Raw genomic sequence first — 20,261 nt, forward strand, 5'->3', positions numbered from 1 at the left:
CTCTACCTTGGATCTTCGGAAATTGGGTAAGTTGTCTTTAACCCTTTCACTGAATATGTTTTGTGTACATAAGTTTACAAATTTGGTCCTAAATCAATACTCAATTACAATAATGGTCCTTTAGGCATAAATTTTTATAGAATGGTCCTTTTTTCAATTTTGTCCTTTTTTCAATTTTATCTTGTTTACAAGCTTTAGTTGAATATATAGCATTGTCAGTTGGTTAATGACTAATTTTGTTGTTCCAAATATATTTCTTATCCTTGACGTTTAATTAATCCATGGGTTAAAACAATTATAGGGTACGCTATTAATCTCTTCTAAATGTTTTTTAATATATACTCCAAAAGTTATTTACTATGCATAATAGTTAGTTTCAAATATACGTTTTTAGAATCTAATTTTCCATATGAATTACATATAAAGTAAGTTAAAAGTCGATGAAAATTGGATTTCCATTTCAATAAATGCCTTCTTGTGATGCCTGCAAAATGGCGACAAATGACTTCTACTTCCAATACAATAGCCCCCCGTCATTCACGCAGGAGTTCACTTTTAGTAGAGACACCAACTTTGCATGTTTATTATGATTGTGGAATTATTCCTGTATGTGTGAGAATTGTGGGGCATTTTTTTGGTATCAAGAGAGAGTGTTGTATTTATCCCGGGCCAATCATCCATGATACGCGAAATGTTGTAAGTCAGGAAATATTGCTCTTCCCTACCCTGTTCGTCCGCCTAAAATGCTTATGCAGTTTTACGAAGATGATCACTTTATGTATAACATAAGAGCATATGATTCCATGTTCTTTATGACATCTTTTGGTGTAAATGAAGATCAATCAGTTAACAAAGGTCGTGGGCCATATGTGTTTAAAGTCAGTGGTCAAATTTACCATTGGATTGGATCCTTTTGTCCTCAGGACGTTCATCAACCTCGACTTCTACAATTGTATATGTGTGATACTGAAAATGAGGTTGCTAATAGACTTCATTCTTTTCATGGTAAGGGTGAAGTACTTTTGTCTGCAGATGTTGTCGATTCATTGAGTCATATGTTAAACACACATAATAAGTATGTTCGTACATTCAAGACTGCAAAAGAAATAGCTCAGTCAATGAATTTAGATTCATATGGTGTGCTGTTATTTGGTAATGTACCTGACAGAAGATATGGGCCACCGGCCCCTACAAGTTTGGGTTGTATTGTTTGTGGTGATGATGTTACTAGGGCTGTTTATGGCATTGTTGTCTATTCAAAGTCTGGCTCAGCTTGGCGAGTTATTAAGCTTCATCCAACTTATATGCCTTTACAATATCCATTACTATTCCCATATGGTGAAGAAGAATGGTCTCCCACCTTGCATTTACGTATTGACTCTAATAGAAGTTTAACAAATAATATGTATTATAGTTATCAAATTCATGATTGGCAAAATTACTCTCTTATTTTACGTGCACGCCGCCTTTTCCACCGGTATTTACTGGATGCCTATACTTGCATTGAACGATCTAGGCTTGACTTTATTGAACACCATCAGCAGCAATTGCATTTAGAGTACATCATCGGTGTTTACGATGCTTTGTCCAAAGGCGATACGGACAGCCGTGTCATGGGTAAGCGTGTCTTTCTACTTGCAACTTTTGTGGGCGAACCTAGGTATATGCATAAACACTATTAGGATGCTCTAGCCATATGCAGGGTTCATGGTAAGCCACAATATTTCATCGCTTTCACTTGCAATGTCAAATGGTCTGAGTATAGAAGATACATGGATGTTGTTGGTCAGCATGATATTCAAAACAAACCAGATATCATGGCACGCATCTTTTAGATCAAAGTTCATGCTTTCATTAACTTTCTTAAAGAATACAAAACATTTGGAGATGTTACTGCATGTATGTTTCTAAGCACTTATTTCATTCTTCTTTTTTTTCGCTTTCTGTTCCTTTTATGGCTTAGAATAATATATTATATTTTTATTACAGACTTTTACACCATGAATTCCAAAAAAGGGTTTTAGCACCTTGTCATACGTTATTGTGGCTTACATCGCCCTTTAAAATACAAGAAGGTGCAGATATTGACAAATACATATGAGTGTAAATTACACACATAGAGATAGAATGGTTCAAGTAAAGACAATAATTGAGAACGCGTAAGAACAAATTTTTTTTTCCTCTTTTTTCATCAATATGGAAACATATTTTAAGGCTACAAAATAATAAATTCTGGTTTTCTTTAATAATGTAAAACACTGTATGATAAAAAATCAACACCATTCATCAATGAATACAATTTTAAAAAAAATATATTTTTTATTTCAGTATGGATGTTTAATTGTAAGGCCTAATAAATATAGATTTTGGTATATTTGTTAAAAATAAATAATTAACATTCATCCGTCAAAACAACATATTCATCAATGAAGTAAATTGCTATAAAACACTTTTGATATCAATATAAATGTCTATTTTTATTTCAGAAAAAGATATTTTGGTATATTTGTTTTTTTTTCGAAAAAGATATAAATAATTAAGCAAATTCATTAATGAAAACATCGTATTCATCAATGAACAAACCATTAATAAAGACTTTGTATATCGATATGGATATCTAATTGTATAATCAACAAATATATAAATTTGGGTATTTTTGTTTTTATTTTTCAAGAAAAATATATATATTCTTAAAAAAATAAAAGATAACAAAGGATAGGCATGTTCATCAACAATAGTTTTGTTATTTCTCATTTTTAGAAAAAAACTATAAGAAAAATTAGAAAAACAAAATTGAAATAAACTGCCCCAAATCCAACGTTAAAAGACTTATACATCGCGTGGGCCATAAAACCCTTATTTTCCTTTAAAATAGAACCATTTTATAAGGCAGATTAGAAAAAGAAGAATTGAAATAAATTGCCCCAAATCATACGTTCAAAAACTTATACATCATGTGGAGCATTAAAGATGAAAGATTGAAATGAATAGCTAGCCCCATATTAGACGTTCAAAGACTTCCAGGTCTTGGAAATTTGTATTTTTCTTATACATATCTTTTTTCATTTTCTGATATCTTTTGGTCCTCATGTTTAACTCAAAGTGGAAAAATAAATAAATAAATAATAATAATCAGCCTCTACGGGCCTAAGTGCTGAGTGATAAATGATGTGTCTTCAGAGAATGTTTTTGGATAAAATAAGACTAATTGTTTTTGTATTTTGCAAAGAATAAACCGTTCAAATTGGCAATTTTACCCTTGTATCTAAAAGTGATGTAGAATTAGAATAGCAAATTGTTGTTTATTTGAGAAATATTGTAATTTGAAACTAAAAATCAATGTGATGCGACCATGAGACTTGTATATGTTTGTGAAAAACTACCATAACTGTCTTGGTCTTGTAGTTTTTAAAGAAGTTGAGACACGAATGAACGCAACATGCATGCTGTAGAAGACCTTTATCAAAGCAAACTTGCAGTGTAATCTTACCAATTTGTCAACATAATTTGGAAATATCATATGAATTCTTTCCTACAGATAAAGCAGAACCTTTTTCAAAGCATGGTTTCCCAGTATAACAAATCAGAATGCAAACGAGTTGTTATATTCAGAAACATTCAATTAAAACTCAATCTAACAAGAATTTATGCATCTCGTCTTCCTTTTCAGTTATTAAACAACTTCCATTTATGTCTAATTGACACAATTCTTCCAATCCTATGCAGATTTACTATCCTAAACAGATTTATGATACCATTTATAAAAGTTCCAACTTACAACGTAAACATAAACCCATAAACAACTCTAATTTATGGAATCTATTAAAAATTGTCAATTGAAGCAAAAAGGCACCGTTTAACGTCAAAACTGAAAATTTTCAAAGAAACAGAGAAACATTATTAACAGAAATGGGAGAACAGAGAATGGAGAAGAAGAAAAATCGAGATTGAGAGAACAAAAAAGAGAATAGAGATATCGAGAATGAATAGTTGAGATGATCCAACAACTTACCTGATGGAAGACCGAGGGAGGAACGACGAAGACATCTTGGGACAGTGATGGAAGATGGAGAAAAGTAGACGAAGCAAAGGCTGTAAAACCTAAAAAGAAAAGTAGGGTTAAAGGACGAGGGTGAACGAGTAAAAATCAAATTCATAAGCTAAAAGGGGCGAACAAAACCAAACCCACAGACCAAAAAATAAATACAAACCAATAAAATCAAAAAACCAAAAAACTGATCCCAAAATACTTTGAGTTTTTAAATAAAATATTGGGTTTGGTTTCACTTTTAAAAAATATAAAAACTAACAAAAACTCAAGGTACGAAATATATTTATTAACTGAATTATATGGTATTAATTTATTTATTTATTGCGTGAGAGATAATAATAGGGATGAACATTTGAACCAGAAAACGAAAACCGGCCTGAACCGGATAGAACCAATCGGGCCGGGACCGGAACGATATTCTTGTGCATTTTTTGAACCAGAACCGGTAGGAACCGGTCATTGGAGTTGGCCCAAAACCGGAACCAGACCGGATTAAATATAACTCATGTCTGTGGAACTTCCAATAGTTCTTGGAGGCCTTAAAAAACGATCGGTCCATAGTAAGTAAACGAACAGCTATACAAACAAAGCATATTAGATTAAAAAAAATCCTGCTTGAACCCTAGCGACAACTTGTGTAACGCCCCATTTCTAGTATGTAAATTAAATATAGTATTTTCCCTTTCTTAAGAGGAACTCGACGAGTCAGTAGCCCGACTCGTCGAGTAGACACGGGATTTGCACGCGTCTTGAGTGAGCAACTCGACGAGTTCGTATCCCGAACTTGGCGAGTCCTCCAGGATGAAACCCTAAATCCCAGGGTTTGTACCCTATTTAAATGTCATTATAGCCTCCCACCCCAGCCTCCAGCACCTCTAGAGCATTTCTCTGTAAACCCTACTCCCCATTGTTGAGCTTGAGTGTTTTGTGCTAGCTTGGAAGTTGTAGAAGAGAAGGGAGGAAAGAAGGCCTATAGAAGAGAAAGGAGATCCAAAATCTAGCTTCCATTTGCTACACATTCTGGTAATAAAGTTATTACCTTGCTTATTCTTCCATCAAACCATATTTTTATGCTTGTTTATGGTTCTCTTGGAACTTTATATGATTCAAACTCGAGAATTGAACTCTCCTTAGGATGGAGACCATAGATCTGGATGTTATTGAGCTCTAGGAGCTCAATGTAGCTACCTTTATGAAAGTATAGCCTTGTTCCAAACTCTAAGTGCTTATTGTTGGATGATTTTGGTGTTTTAGTCCCATTCTCGTGTGCATGCACATAAAGTTGGAAACTTTACGTCTAAAACCAGCCCTAGAAGCCCAAATATATGAATTGGATGCAATAAAACTGACTAAAATCGACTGTATAGTAATGGCATGCATGGAACTCGACGAGTTGTTCATACAACTCGTCGAGTCATAGTCTGGACGTGTTCATATGATAAAGGAGAACTCGACGAGTTGTACATACAACTCGGCGAGTCGAATGAAGTTAGACTCGATGTTAGTATCAAAGAAGAACTTGTCGAGTTTTTGCCAAACTCGACGAGTTGAAGCGGTTAGAGGATTAGAAAGGATGTTAGGGACTTGGCGAGTTGGAGGCCCAACTCGATGAGTCCAGTCAACTAAAAGTTGACTTTGACCAGAAAATTGACTATGAACAGGGGTAAAATAGTCATTTTACCCTAAGAGTAGTTATCAGTATATGATTTAGTGTTTATGGGATTTGTAGTCGGGGAGTTCCAGAGCAGCAATCAGCCAGTTTCAGATTTAGCATCTCAGCAGCCAACGTTACGAGGTGAGTTTCCTTCCAGTAGGAACGGGTCTACGACCATAATGTCAGGCCGTTTAGTTAGCAGTAGTTCCGTACTTCGGTCTGATGCAGTAGTTTGGTGTGCTTGATGTCTTTGTGATTCACACATTTCTTTGTGTTATGTGTTACGAACTTCGGTTCGATGCAGTATGCAGTATATGTGTTTATGCTAGTAGATATGATTACGATATGCTATGTTCAGTCAGTTTCCGGACTTCGGTATGATGCAGTTTCCGGACTTCGGTCCGATGCAGAGGGCAAGGCCCTGGTTAGTTCCGAACTTCAGTCCGATGTAGTTTCCGGAATTCGGTCTGATGCAGAGGGCAAGGCCCTGGTTAGTTCCGGACTTCGGTCCGATGCTGTTTCCGAACTTCGGTCCGATGTAGTGGGCAAGGCCCAATACGTGTTTATATGTTATTGTATGGTATGTGGTAGCTTGGGGGAGCTCACTAAGCCTCGTGCTTACAGTTTCAGTTTTGGTTTTAGGTACTTCAGCTGGCAGGGGGAAGGGCTCGGGATGATGGCATGGCACACACCACAGTTTAGCCTGGGAGATTGACTCTGATATTTTGATATCATCTTGACACTAGTTTTGATTTGATAGTTTATTATGACATTTGATATACATGATTCTTGGTTTTTATCTTTTGATATTTGATATTATGGTTTAACAATGTTTTTTAAACAAAAATTTTTAGGTTGTATTTTTGGGATGTTTCAACTTCAAAATGCATGACTAAACCAATATCAAAGAAAAAATTAAGTAGGCTGTTCATGTTGGACTTCGATTGTTCGATCATCAATTCATCATCATCTTAAATCGACATATCCACATCTTGATTCCATCCACATATGCTCTTAATCTTAAATCAACATTTATTATCCACCAATCCACCATCATTGATCTAGTTCTTAATGCGTAACCATCAATAGGCAATGCCAAAAGGTGAAAAAAGTAGTCTACAACCATCAACTTCTCAACAATCAGCTTAAAATAATTCGATATACAGATGCTCATGAAGATCAAGTAAGATTATATATTTGTATTTCATGTTTTAAGTTCCATTTAACAATGTAGTTTGTAGTTTATTGATAGTTGATTTTATTTACTTCTTTTTATAGTTTATTTTAACATATTTCATCCATAATTTAGTTAATTTCCATGCATATTTTCCTTTTTGTTATTTTATGTCCATTTCGGGTACTTTCTAGTTTTGTGAGCTTAATTGCAGATTTTAAGAAGATTAGTGGAGTGGGATCTTTAGGAAGCGATTGGACTTAGAGGATGTCAAGTATCTTGGGCTTTATAATAATGGAGTTAATGCATGGAGTGGGCTTGATGATTATTTGAAGGCTTGGAGAAAATGAAGTTTGAATTTGTAAGATGCGGGAGAATATTCAAGCGTGCGTAGATCATTAATCGGGCGAGTTCACGAGCTTTGGAGGATTTGGAGAAGTCGAATTGGGCTTAAAATGAAGAAAACATGAAGAAAAATGGGCTAGGAGCTGATTGGATACGAACTGGGCCAAGTGAGCTAAGCTATGGAGGCCCAAACCTCAAAGATGCTACGTCCAGGGACCACGCGCGCAACCCCCTGCAGGGGTAATTACGAAAATTCTTCTTTTGAGCTATATGGGGAAGGTTGGTGTGCCACTTTTGCAAAACTCTTAGACATCCGACTTTGGAGCATTCTCTCTGGAGTTTTGAAGATTTTTGAAGGCCAAGAACACCTCAAGAACATCATCTTTTCACCTCTTGATTCTTGTTTAGTGTTTGGTACAATCTTCTCTAACTTTATTTCTTTGAGTTTATTCATGCTTGGCTAAACTAATCTTGGTTGACTTTTGTTGAATCCTTTGAACTTTTGTATAATGTTGAAGAATCCATGAACATGTTCTTAAATCTTTATGGGAATGTTTTGTGTTTTAACATCTTATCATTACTTGTATGTTTTTATTCATGAGTTTAAATGTGTTTGTGGTGATTAGTTGGCTAATTTGTTGATTAAATAAAGGATCCTCAAATTAGCAAGCAACATATGATTTTTGTGTTGTTTTTGCTTCACACAATCATAAAAACATTTTCTCCAACATGGTAGAGAAAGCATTCGACTCCTCTTGGATTTGGTGAATTTTTGGTTCTTAATGCTAGTTGACTTTCACTAATTACATGCTTAATGGAAATTGTGACTTTAACTAAGGAAATTGTTATGAGCTTCTCTAACCATTTTAACAACTAAGAAAAGTGTAGGTAATCTCAAGCTTCTTGGATTACTATATCCAAATTAAGGATTTAAAACAAGTATTGCACCATTGGATTCTAATGATATGTTCATCAAAAGTCAAAGTGAGGAAACCTTAAGTCAACCATCTTCCCCTTATTGATTTTACATCAAACTTGTATTTTGTTGAAATTGTTTATTTAAATCTTAGTTTAATTATAGTTTATTTCAAGTATTTCAAAAGACCAATCCCCCCATTTTTAATTTATTGTTATTTTACAAGTATTTTTACAAAGAGATTTTTTCATAGAGTTATAAAATTGAACCAATCTCCGTGGATCGACCCCTTTACCACTATACACTATTTTAGTGTAAAAGATTTAGGGTTATTTATTTTTGTTGTCCTCGACAACCACCAAATTTTGGCGCCGTTGTCGGGGATTGGTTTATTTTTAATCAATTTGTTTCTTTATGCCTAGATCTCATTGTGCAGGTACTCAAATTTAAAATCCCGAAAAAAAAAAGTATGGTTCGAAAATGAACACTCCTTGCACCGAAGACCAACTTTCTGAGCTAGCTCTGTTAGTTATGATGATTGAAAGTGACCAAAGTGTGCAACCCACACCTCTTCTTTGCGATTTTTGTGCCCAAAATGGACATCATTCTGACATGTGTCCATATTTATAAGGAGAATGGGGAGACGTGCAAGAGAATGGAAGCTACTGCTAGTCAAACCAATCGAGTTATGATCAACGTCAACATGATCAATGGTGGGACAACAACCAAGTTTGGGGAAATAACCAATACCAAAACTCATACCAAACTTGGGGAAATAACCAATACCCACCAACTCCGCAGTTCCAAGAACTCTATCCTTACCCTCCTCAACAAACTGAAATGCCAAGCATGTCATTAGAGGAAATTGTTAAAAGCATTGCCACTTCTACCCAAATTTTCCATGAAACAACCCAAGTTGGCCTCAAAAGCTTAGAGCAACAAATAAGACAAATTGCTCAATCAATTAGTATAATGGAAGCTTAAGACAAACTACCATCAGAAGAGAGCCCATCACATAGCGCATGTTCCATTCCTTTGAAAGATGGGAAAATTTTTGATGGCCCAAGAGTGTTATATGAAGAAGAGGACGAAGAAGTAGAAATGGAAGAGGCTGTCAAAGAAGAAGAAGAAATTGAAAAAGCTGACAATGAAACTATAGAGGAAGTGATAAGGGTTAATGAAAGAGAGGTTGAGCCACCGACTACCATTAAGAAACTATATCCATTGGTAGACCAACCACAAGAGCTGGAAGCGATAAATTTGTCGGACTCTTCAAAAGATACGTATCCCAAGAAAGAAGACGCTCAACCGGTCACCTACTCGAAAACCATGTCAAAGAGGGAAGAGTTGGTCACATTAATGAACAGGTACAAGAAAGAATATGGTTGCATGATTGCTTTTATCAAAGGTCTAAGTCTGGTGTGGTTCTCCCATAAAAAGAAAGTCAAATACAAGAAAAGAGTCTCAATGGAGGTGTGGAAACTAAAAAATGTAGACACGGGGAAATTTTGCAAGGTTAATGGACATCGATTGAAGCCATTTAACGAGGGTTTTGATTCAAATGTCCAAGATGTCGTCCATTTGGACGCCCCAAAGTGTTAAAGTGAAGTTTGGAGGCGTCTCGCCAAAGACATCAAAGAAGGGCATTTTTGGAAAGCATTGTGCTTTCGTGTTTTTAATTTGAATAAATGAGTTTTGAAGATGTTTTTGGGATTCAAAAGAGTTGTTTTTGAATAAATCAAGAGTTTCTAGGTGTTTGGGGCCTTCCAAAGCAAGAACGGGTGAAAAACGAAGAAAAATGAAGCAAAAATGAAGATCAGGAAGTTGCACGACCCGCGTGCTGTTGCGCGGCCAGGTGTGATGAAGCGACATTGGCCCAGGAGTTAACTGCAAGGTCCGCGTGACCCTCATGCTACTCTGCGCGACCCGCGCACTGTACTGGGCATTTTGGGCTATTTTTGGCTATTATTTGACCAGGTGTTTACCAAAGGTTTTAATGAGTTGACCTTTTGACTTTTCTTGACCAACATTGACCATTGTTGACCCATAGATTAAAATGTTCAGCTTCCCTTCTTCTTCTTCATTTAACCATCTTGACCTCCCACTCCATTCCTCTCAAGAACATGACCTTCCAATACCCACCTTGCCGAAAAAATCAAGATTCTCGGAGTTCTACTGGTCGGAATATCACGACACCACCATGGACACTTTCTGTCGCCCGATCCTCCAATTTAGGTCATTTCTACCCTTACCTTAAGCATTGAGGACAATGCTTGTTCTTAAGCTTGGGGTGAGGCATTTCATTTTCCTTCTATTTTTTCATGCATTTTTAGTTAGGTTGCATATCATTTTAGTTTTAGGCTAATTCGCATTCATTTTTTTTTAATAAAATTTCAAAAAGATTTTATTTTCTTCTTTTATACTTTTTATTTTTTGCATAACATTTATCTTAGGGCATTAGCATTCATGCATTTTTGTTGTCTGTTTATTCTCACCCCCCTTAGATACCATGGAACAGGTTCACAGTTATTGTATCATTATTGGTCCAGGATCTTGTTGTAATCTCACCCATCGAACCGGGACCACTAGCTGCAGTTTGGGACTTCATACTCGGGATCATATGCTGGAAGCTTAAAGGGGTAAGTGATCATGGCCAGGTAGCTTTCATGAAGAATTGTGCATGCGATACTAACAACTGTAGGATATACTATAGCAATGGATGGTTTTTTTTGCCTTGCAGTCAATACTGCCGAGAGGATCACACTTGATCATGTTTGAACTGTTAGGATGAAGCACTGGTGCTTGTCCCCGAGTAGAATCTATATCCGGTCTCTTTACATCACCATATCTTTTTCGCGATTTTTTTTAGGGTTTTAGAGAGTCTTTTAGTCCGCATTTGGACATTTTCATTATGATTGGAAAACTCACAAGTTTGAAGAGGAGCCTACATCTTTATGCTCCACACATGGTCATTTTCACACTTAGACCATTCAGATTATTATTTTTACTCCCTCGATTCCACTTACATAATTCTAGGAACCAAATTTTGAGTCAAAAGTTTTCTTGATAAAAGCAAAAATTCAATATGTTAGTTTTAAAAAAAATCAAAAAAAAAATCTCAAAAAAAAATCTTAGATAGGTCATAGGTTCAATTATTGAACAAATTTCCCTTCATTTTGGTCACCCAATGTTTGATATTTATTTATTTAGGATTGTCTTATTGTATATAGATCGAGTTGTTGTTTTTCGCAAATTGGTGATGTTAGAGAGACTGTTGAGTCGGATACTACGGGAGGTTTGGGCCAACACTAAGTGAACCGATTCCTACAATGGTGACTGAGCGATTAAACCCAATTACACACGAGAGTAACAGGCAGATGTGAGATCACGCAACTTTCGTGATAAGAGTGTACACTTAAAGAAGAGCTCCACATGAGCCCATCCAACTACTTTCTCCCTACTACAGATGTTCTTCATTGTATGCATGTTCCATTGAGGCTGCGACTGACCATCCCTCCTTACACACCTAGAGGAGTTGTCCTAGCTGTGGTTTATGGTCCCATTGTCATCGGATGAAAAAGTAATGAGATAATAGCAAGATCAATTTTGACCATGTTGACTAACGGTGATCGGGTTCTATGGTTCTATCCATTCTTTTTATTTCCCTTAGGATAGTTCATCCCAAGTTCATCTTAGTCTTGTCTTACTTGAGGACAAGTAAGGTTTAAGCTTAGGGTGATTTGATAGTTTATTTTATTTACTTCTTTTTATAGTTTATTTTAACATATTTCATCCATAATTTAGTTAATTTCCATGCATATTTTCCTTTTTGTTATTTTATGGCCATTTCGGTTACTTTAGTTTTCTGAGCTTAATTGCAGATTTTAAGGAGATTAGCAGAGTGGGATCTTTAGGAAGCGATTGGATTTAGAGGATGTCAAGGATATTGGGGTTTATAATAATGGAGTTAATGCATGGAGTGGGCTTGATGATTATTTGAAGGCTTGGAGAAAATGAAGTTTGAATTTGCAAGACGCGGGAGAATATGCAAGCGTGTGTAGATCATTAATCGGGCAAGTTCACGAGCCTTGGAGGATTTGGAGAAGTCAAATTGGGCTTAAAATGAAGAAAACTTGAAGAAAAATGGGCTAGGAGTTGATTGGATTTGAACTGGGCCAAGTGGGCTAAGCTACGGAGGCCCAAACCTCAAAGATGCTACATCCAGGGACCACCTGCGCAACAGCACGCGGGTCGCGCAACCTCCTGCAGGGGCAATTCCGGAAATTCTTCTTTTAAGCTATATGCGGAAGTTTGGTGTGTCACTTTTGCAAAACTCTTAGACATCCGACTTTGGAGCATTCTCTCTGGAGTTTTGAAGATTTTTGAAGGCCAAGAACACCTCAAGAACATCATCTTTTCACCTCTTGATTCTTGTTTAATGTTTGGTACAATCTTCTCTAACTTTATTTCTTTGAGTTTAGTCATGCTTGGCTAAACTAATCTTGGTTGACTTTTGTTGAATCCTTTGAACTTTTGTTGAATGTTGAAGGATCCATGAACATGTTCTTAAATCTTTATGGGAATGTTTTGTGTTTTTTAACATCTTATCACTACTTATATGTTTTTATTCATGAGTTTAAATGTTGTTGTTTTTGCTTCACACAATCATAAAAACATTTTCTCCAACATGGTAACGAAAGCATTCGACTCCACTTGGATTTGGTGACTTTTTGGTTCTTAATGCTAGTTGACTTTCACTAATTACATGCTTAATGGAAATTGTGACTTTAACTAAGGAAATTGTTATGAGCTTCTCTAACCATTTTAACAACTAAGAAAAGTGTAGGTAATCTCAAGCTTCTTGGATTACTATATCCAAATTAAGGATTTAAAACAAGTATTGCACCATTGGATTCTAATGATATGTTCATCAAAAGTCAAAGTGAGGAAACCTTAAGTCAACCATCTTTCCCTTATTGATTTTACATCAAACTTGTATTTTTGTTGAAATTGTTTATTTAAATCTTAGTTTAATTCTAGTTTATTTCAAGTATTTCAAAAGACCAATCCCCCCATTTTTAATTTATTGTTATTTTACAAGTATTTTTACAAAGAGATATTTCGTAGAGTTATAAAATTGAACCAATCTCCGTGGATCGACCACTTTACCACTATACACTATTTTAGTGTAAAAGATTTAGGGTTATTTATTTTTGTTGGTCTCGACAACCACCATTTATAGACATACATGCAAGATTTTTGTTAGATTAGTTTGTAGTATGAATGTATGATTGTCAAAACTAAGAATTTGTTTAGTAATATAATTAATGTATGATATTGACAATGTAGGATTTGAATGGGTTACCAAATATACCATCATCAAGATACCGAAAATCGGATGTTCATGATGCTAATAATCAAGATGACATTCCGACTAATTGGATTGGAAAAGACTTTGATGACCAAGTAAGAATTGTACTTTTTTTTTTGTTTCAACAATCAATCGTAATATGACTTTTTCTTAAAATGTTTATATCTCACGAATTTGAAGTGGGTTTGACATTATTATTTTTCTTACATGTTATTTAGGTTTTATAGATAACTTTAAACTATAAAATCTCTTGATTTGGTTAAAAATTGAATGAGTTACAAGCCCCGCAAGGAAGCATATGAAATCAGATTTTTTTTTTTTTTCTATTTCAACTTTAAAACGTAATCTGACTTTTTCTTAAAATGTTCATATCTCACTCATTTGAAGTGGGATTGAGATGATTCTTTTTTTCTACATGTTATTCACGTTTTGTAGCTAATTTTAGACGATAAAAACACTTGATTCGGTAAAAATTGAATGAGTTACAAACTCCGCAAGGAAGCATATCAAGTTAGATTTTTTTTAATTTTGTTTCAACACTAAAACGTAATCTGACTTTTTGTTAAAATATGCATATCTCACTCATTTTAAGTTGGATTGACATGATTTTTTTTCCTACATGTTTAGGTTTTGTAGCTAATTTTACACTATAAAAACTCTTGATTTGGTTAAAAATTGAATGACTTACAAAGCCCGCACGAAAGCATATCAAATCTAACTTTTCTTGTTTCAGCAGCATTTAACAATGTAGTAATTTTATGTTTTATTTTGAGAATATAGGATTATGAAGAAGATACAGAAGAAGTTTCAGTGACATGCCATGTTATGCTAAGTGACGAATCAGAGCAAGAACAGGGGCATAAGAACAACAACCATAAAAAAAACCAAAATTTGCAATCCAATAGAAATGAAAACAACAACAACAAAACAGCACACGCAAAAAAAACACCACTACCAAAAAAGCGAACATGACAAAAATATCAAACAACACCAAAACCCAACAACAAAAAAATTTCTCAAAAGGAGTTAAGAGACCGGATTAACCCAACCAGGTGATGTGAGGGTAAAGGTAATTGTACCGCTCCTATTTGGGATTACTTCGAGATAGAATGGATAAAGGCTGAAGATGGAATTGAAAGAAAGTGGGACAAATGTAATTATTGTTTAAAATTACTTGCCGCGGATGCAGATCAGAATGGGACAACTTCAATAAACAAACATTTTAATGGCTGCAAGTAAAAGGAACAAACGTAAATTATAACAATAGTCTCTAAAATTAGCAAATTAGGAATGATCTTTATGGTTTGGAATTTGCATCGATTGGTTTCTAAGTCTATTTTTTCTATTTTTTCCAATTAGAAAGTTCTTATACTTTGATGTTGTTTTGAATTTGGTCCCTAATCAATGTAAAAAGACAAAAAATAATTTAAAAACATTTTCATTGTTCCTTTTGTCTTTAAATTGCTATCAAAATGCTTTAAAATTTTAGACAATTGCTATCAAAATACAAAATATACTCTCAAAATGTATTAAATTTTAGTCAAATGTTGTACATTCTAGAAAAAAAATGGAAGAGGCTTATATATTCTTTACACTTATACATACATGAAAACGAATATATACTTGAAAAAATAGTTTTAAAGAATATATATAAAAAGAAAGCTATAAAAAATTAAAGAAAAAATATTAAAAAAATTGAACCAAAACTCTTATAAAAAGAAAGATACATAATAAAAAATACATAATAGATCACAAATGACTTGGAAGGGTAACCAATTATATACTTTGTATATATTTCTGACATTCCTTACCTCCAGCCACACTTTTAATCTGGGTTTTTTTTGGGAGGAATCGAACACAACAAAATCAGAAAATGAACTCATAGAACACAGCCAACTCTGTGTTCTTGGTGTTTGTGTGTGAAAATTCAAATATTAAAAAGGAAGATAAAACTGTTTGAGGTTTTATTCCTGAAATTGAAGCTGATGAAGACAAACACATGAAAGTCCTAAGGTTTTTCTGGTTCAATATTCTCCAGATTTCGATAAAGAACCCTAACACCTCGTTCCCTAGTGCCATTTAACGAGGGAAGTTGAGAGAAAAGGAGGGAATCCGAGAGAAAGAGGAGTACGATCGTGTTCCCAAGTTATTTTATTGGGATGATTTGGGCAGAAAAGAAAGGAAATCAGAGGATAATCTTCCCTCCTAATCTTCCTCCCAAATTGGAGAGATTTGGAGAGAAGAGAATCAAGGATAAAGATTAGAACACACGGTTTTTTTAACCTATCTATATAATCACGTACATAAAAAATCATCCTGCATCTTCTCTTTGGACGTCCGCTACAGCTTCAATCCTCGATCAGGTTACACTGTCTTCTCCAATGAATTTTTTGGTTGTTAAATCTTGTTCATTAGGTTACACTTATGTTACAACCTTTTTTTCTGGTTCATATAATATGTTTACTGTTCATTATTGTTCTTATATGTTTCAGATCACATTACCTGTGATAATATGTTCTTATAGTTTGTTTCTTCTCATTTTTTGTTATTAAAGTTGAATTGATTCATTAGGTTATTTGTAATAATATGTTTAGAACACCATTACATGTTTCCTCTTATGATATTATGTTTAGAGCATCAATACAAGTATCCTCAGGTTCAATATATGTTTACAATTTTTTTTTTCTGAATTTGTTTCTTCTTCAAGATCCATTGATCCGATCCTCATACACACTCATTCTGACGACCAAGGGATGTATAACATGTCAACAATATTTTGTGATAGTTCCTTTCAATAGCAAATACGTGCATTAACTATTACTCAATGCAATTCTCAAAGTATCTCTTGTTGGACTATTTTGCCCTTGCTTTTATTTTGGATGTATGGCTGTTTTTGCTGCAAAAAAATAAACAAAAAATTTTCTAATGATTTTTATAGAGTGTTATGAATAGGTGGGTCAATTACACGTTTAAAGATGAAAATAATAAAGCTTTTTGTTGGCCTAAACGATGACATAATTGAAACTATAAACAACTTATCAAAGTTTACATACAAGTATTGCAAAATATTTGATTAAAATATCCAACACTCATATAAACCGGATATAACCCAAGTCAAAAATTCATGCCTACCAAAGGAACTATGAGTAAATTTTTATTTACTTTAACTTTTCAAAAAGCTAAGGTGATTCCTCAAATTTTTCAAAGGTGGTTCCTAAGTTTTTTTCTACAATAATTATAAATAATTTTAAAAATTAAGGTGGGTTAGATGACCCATGTAAGCCCTTCTTAAATTTTCCATTGCCTCTTAATAATCCTTCACATTTTTTACGTAAAATAGGTCACATTGATTTCAATGGATATTGACCTTCCTTCACCCGCTCATATTTTGAAATCAAGACAAATGCAAGTTGTTCATCTAATTTGCTTGTTGATTGCTATTCTGGTACAATACAAACTTACCATCAAGAATGGTCCTAATTTACCTACTAGAGAAACTCTTTTAAAACGTCGACGTGTACGGGAAGAGTTGTTACATAACCTTTCAAATGGTGGTCAATGTCGCCAGCTTATCCGTATGAGTGAGCAAGCTTTTAAGAAGCTATGTGTTATCTTACGACGTGATGGTGGTCTTCGACCTACTCAACGAATGTCTGTTGAAGAGCATGTTGCAATATTTTTGCACATTGTAGGTAATGATTTGAGAAACACATTTGTCTCTTGGATGTATCGGCGCTCGAAATCCACAACGAGTAGGTGTTTCCATAGAGTTTTGCGCTCGGTTATAGCATTAGAAAGTCTTTATATTCAACAACCACAAGGTGATGTTGTCCCTAAAGAAATTCAAGAGAAAAAGAGATTCTTTCCTTACTTCAAGAACTGTGTAGGAGCAATTGATGGTACACATGTTCGTGTCAAAGTACCTAATAGAGATGCCCCTAGATATCGTGGCCGCAAGGGTTACCCAACGATAAATGTGTTAGCTACTTGTTCATTTGATTTAAAGTTTACGTATGTCTTAACCGGTTGGGAGGGTACTGCATCAGACTCAAGGATACTAAAGAATGCGCTTAATAGAGATGATAAACTAGTAATACCAAATGGTAATTTCTAGTATCAACTTTTTATTTTTTAGTTTAAATTATTATTAAAAAACTAATTACAATTTAATTATAGGTCGCTATTATTTAGTAGACGCGGGTTTGCCTCACTCAACTATATTAATGGTGCCATATAGAGGTGTTAGGTATCATCTAAAAGAATATTCCACTCGGGCACCACAAAATGCTAGAGAGTTGTTCAATCTTCGTCACGCTTCATTACGTAATGCTATAGAAAGGGCATTTGGTGTTCTAAAAAGAAGGTTCCCTATCATCAGAAGTACACAAGAACCTTTTTATTCTTGTGAAACACAATCAGACATTTTTTTGGCGTGTTGTATTTTGCATAACTTTTTGATAGTTGAAGATCGTGACAAAGATCTTGAAGATGAGGTATTACAGGAAGTGTTAAGTGCACCAACAGAGGAAGTCAGTCATAATTCAAGTGGTGCGCGTGAGGGTAACAACATGGCAGAGCCATTTAGGAACTCAATTGCAAATCAAATGTGGACTAATTACTTATTGAATCCAAACAATGAAATAAATATGTCAACATAGTTTAAGAGTATTTCGTTATATTACTTCATTTGCGATTTGAATTTTTATTGAACATTGTTTTGTGAATTCATTTGTGTTATTTTAAATTTTTGTTTATGTTATTTTTGATAAATTGTACACTTTATAACTATGTTCTTTTTATAATAATGTATGTTTTTTTATGTTATGTAGAACCCGATAATGAACAAGCAAGAACCTATTGTAAATACTGGTAAGAAATCACTCTTGAACTGGACAGAACATATGGATGTTGCATTTGTTTATGCAATGGTACAACAACAAGAAAAAGGAAATAGGCCTTATGGAAATTTTACATCACAAGCGTATGCGAATATGGTTGAGGAGATCAATACGAAATTTACAATGAATTTAACTAAAAGTCATCTAAAAAATCGTTTGAATACTTTGAAATCTACTTTTTCACAATGGTATGACATGTTCAATGGGATTTCCTTGAGTGGGTTTGGTTGGAATGCTGATACCCAACTAAATGAAGCAGATGAGGAGGTTTGGGATAACTTAATTAAGGTTAGTTTTCATTTAAGGTTGTATATAGTTTGTTTTTATATTATGTTATTGTTAATAATTTTAATGTATTTTGGGGTTTTTAAACAGTCAAAGTCCGATGCAGTTGCACTGAAGACAAAAAAGGTGGCCCACTTTGAACAAATGTTGGTATTATTTGCAAGAGATAGAGCTTCAGGAGAAAATGCTGAAACTGCAAAGGAGAGCAATGCTAGGTTTAACAACACTACGAACATCAAAATAGAAAGTATTTCAGAGGTTGATTCTTTATTAGCAAGTAATGATGTTAGATTGGAGAACCAACGTGTAGATGATGATGAAGATGACATTCAAGTGGTGTCTCCTACACCTGAACAAAATTCAAGTGCGAAAAAATGTAAAACTAAAAAAAGAAAACTCGTAGATGAAGTAGAACAGGAAGTTGAACCTCAACATCAACCTGAACCTGAAACATTTGAAACAAAGATTATGAATGCTGTTAGTGATGTGGCTAATGCAATGAGGGAAGGTAACAAAATTTTTGAAAGAACTTACCATCATGAGTTAACAGGTGATGAAATTTATCATGAATTGCAGCCGATGGGATTGGAAGCCCATGAAATACCAGGTGCTCTCATGTATTTGGCTCGTAACCAAGCAGATGCGAGGACGTTGTTTACTTGTCCAATGAACATAAGGAAGGATATACTAAAAACAATGATGGGTGCAGGTAAATGATGAATTGGGAGAATCGGTGTTTATTTCTTGGTTCTTTGTTCAACTTTTTTTGGGTTTCACGAATTGAATTATGGTTTTTCGAATCGTAGTTGAATTAAGTTGCATTGTTTTGGATGATTTTTATAGTTTGGTTTCTTTTCAATTAGACAAATGCTATTAAAAGATATCCACAACTTTTTTTATTTTAATATTATTTATGTGTTGCTATTCATTGGTAATTTAATTTAATATTATATGTAGGTTGTATTTGATAAAATATATATATGTATGTGTGTAAATGAATGTTTAGACAACAAATATGACGTTAACATGCAAATCAAATTTTTTTTTTCAATTTCAACTATGTATGTAATAATCTTGCTAAAAAATAGGATAAAATTGTAATGTTGTTATTTAGCTTTCTTTTCTTTTCTTTTCCTTCAAACTCGGGAACACACTTTTTAAAAAACTTCCCTTCCTTTCCTTCGGACTCGGGGACACGAAAAAGTTGATCATTTCCTTCCCCTCCCTTTCTTTTCTCTCCATATTTTACTTCCCTTTCTTTTCTTTCGTTTAATGAAACTCAATTAAACTCGGGAACAAGGCGTAAGGTTTTGAGAGAGAGAGAGAGAGAGAGAGAGAGAGAGTTGTGTGTATATATATGTTCTTGTGTATGAGAGAAAGAGGGGTTGGCCCTCTTTTATTTTTTAATTACTAAAATAAATAAATAAGTAATAAACTTTTTAAAGAAAATGAAAGAAAAATGGAAAATAAATACACCAAGGACGTTATAGTCATTTGAATTTTCGGAGGGACCAAATACACAACGAAACTAACTCAAAATAACCACCGATTCAATAAAAAAAAATGC

General features: G+C 34.2%; 1 protein-coding gene and 1 long non-coding RNA gene across 2 annotated transcripts; one reads left to right on the forward strand and one right to left on the reverse strand.

Moving 5' to 3' along the window:
• Nucleotides 1-3,622: 3,622 nt before the first annotated feature.
• LOC144999600 (uncharacterized) lies at nt 3,623-4,151 on the reverse strand. Its single transcript, XR_013660919.1, has 2 exons — nt 4,013-4,151; nt 3,623-3,868 (listed from the first exon to the last, which is right to left on the reverse strand). It is a non-coding gene; the product is annotated as an uncharacterized LOC144999600 (long non-coding RNA).
• A 14,228-nt stretch (nt 4,152-18,379) lies between these two features.
• Nucleotides 18,380-19,411, forward strand: LOC145000093 (uncharacterized). Its single transcript, XM_078959241.1, has 2 exons — nt 18,380-18,697; nt 18,785-19,411. The coding sequence occupies exons 1-2, from the start codon at nt 18,413-18,415 to the stop codon at nt 19,409-19,411; spliced, it is 912 nt and encodes a 303-aa protein (XP_078815367.1). The 5' UTR covers nt 18,380-18,412.
• Nucleotides 19,412-20,261: the final 850 nt, after the last annotated feature.

Source organism: Lactuca saligna, chromosome 6 (genome assembly GCF_052625555.1).
Source record: "Lactuca saligna cultivar CGN05327 chromosome 6, ASM5262555v1, whole genome shotgun sequence".
Lineage (NCBI taxonomy): Eukaryota > Viridiplantae > Streptophyta > Magnoliopsida > Asterales > Asteraceae > Lactuca > Lactuca saligna.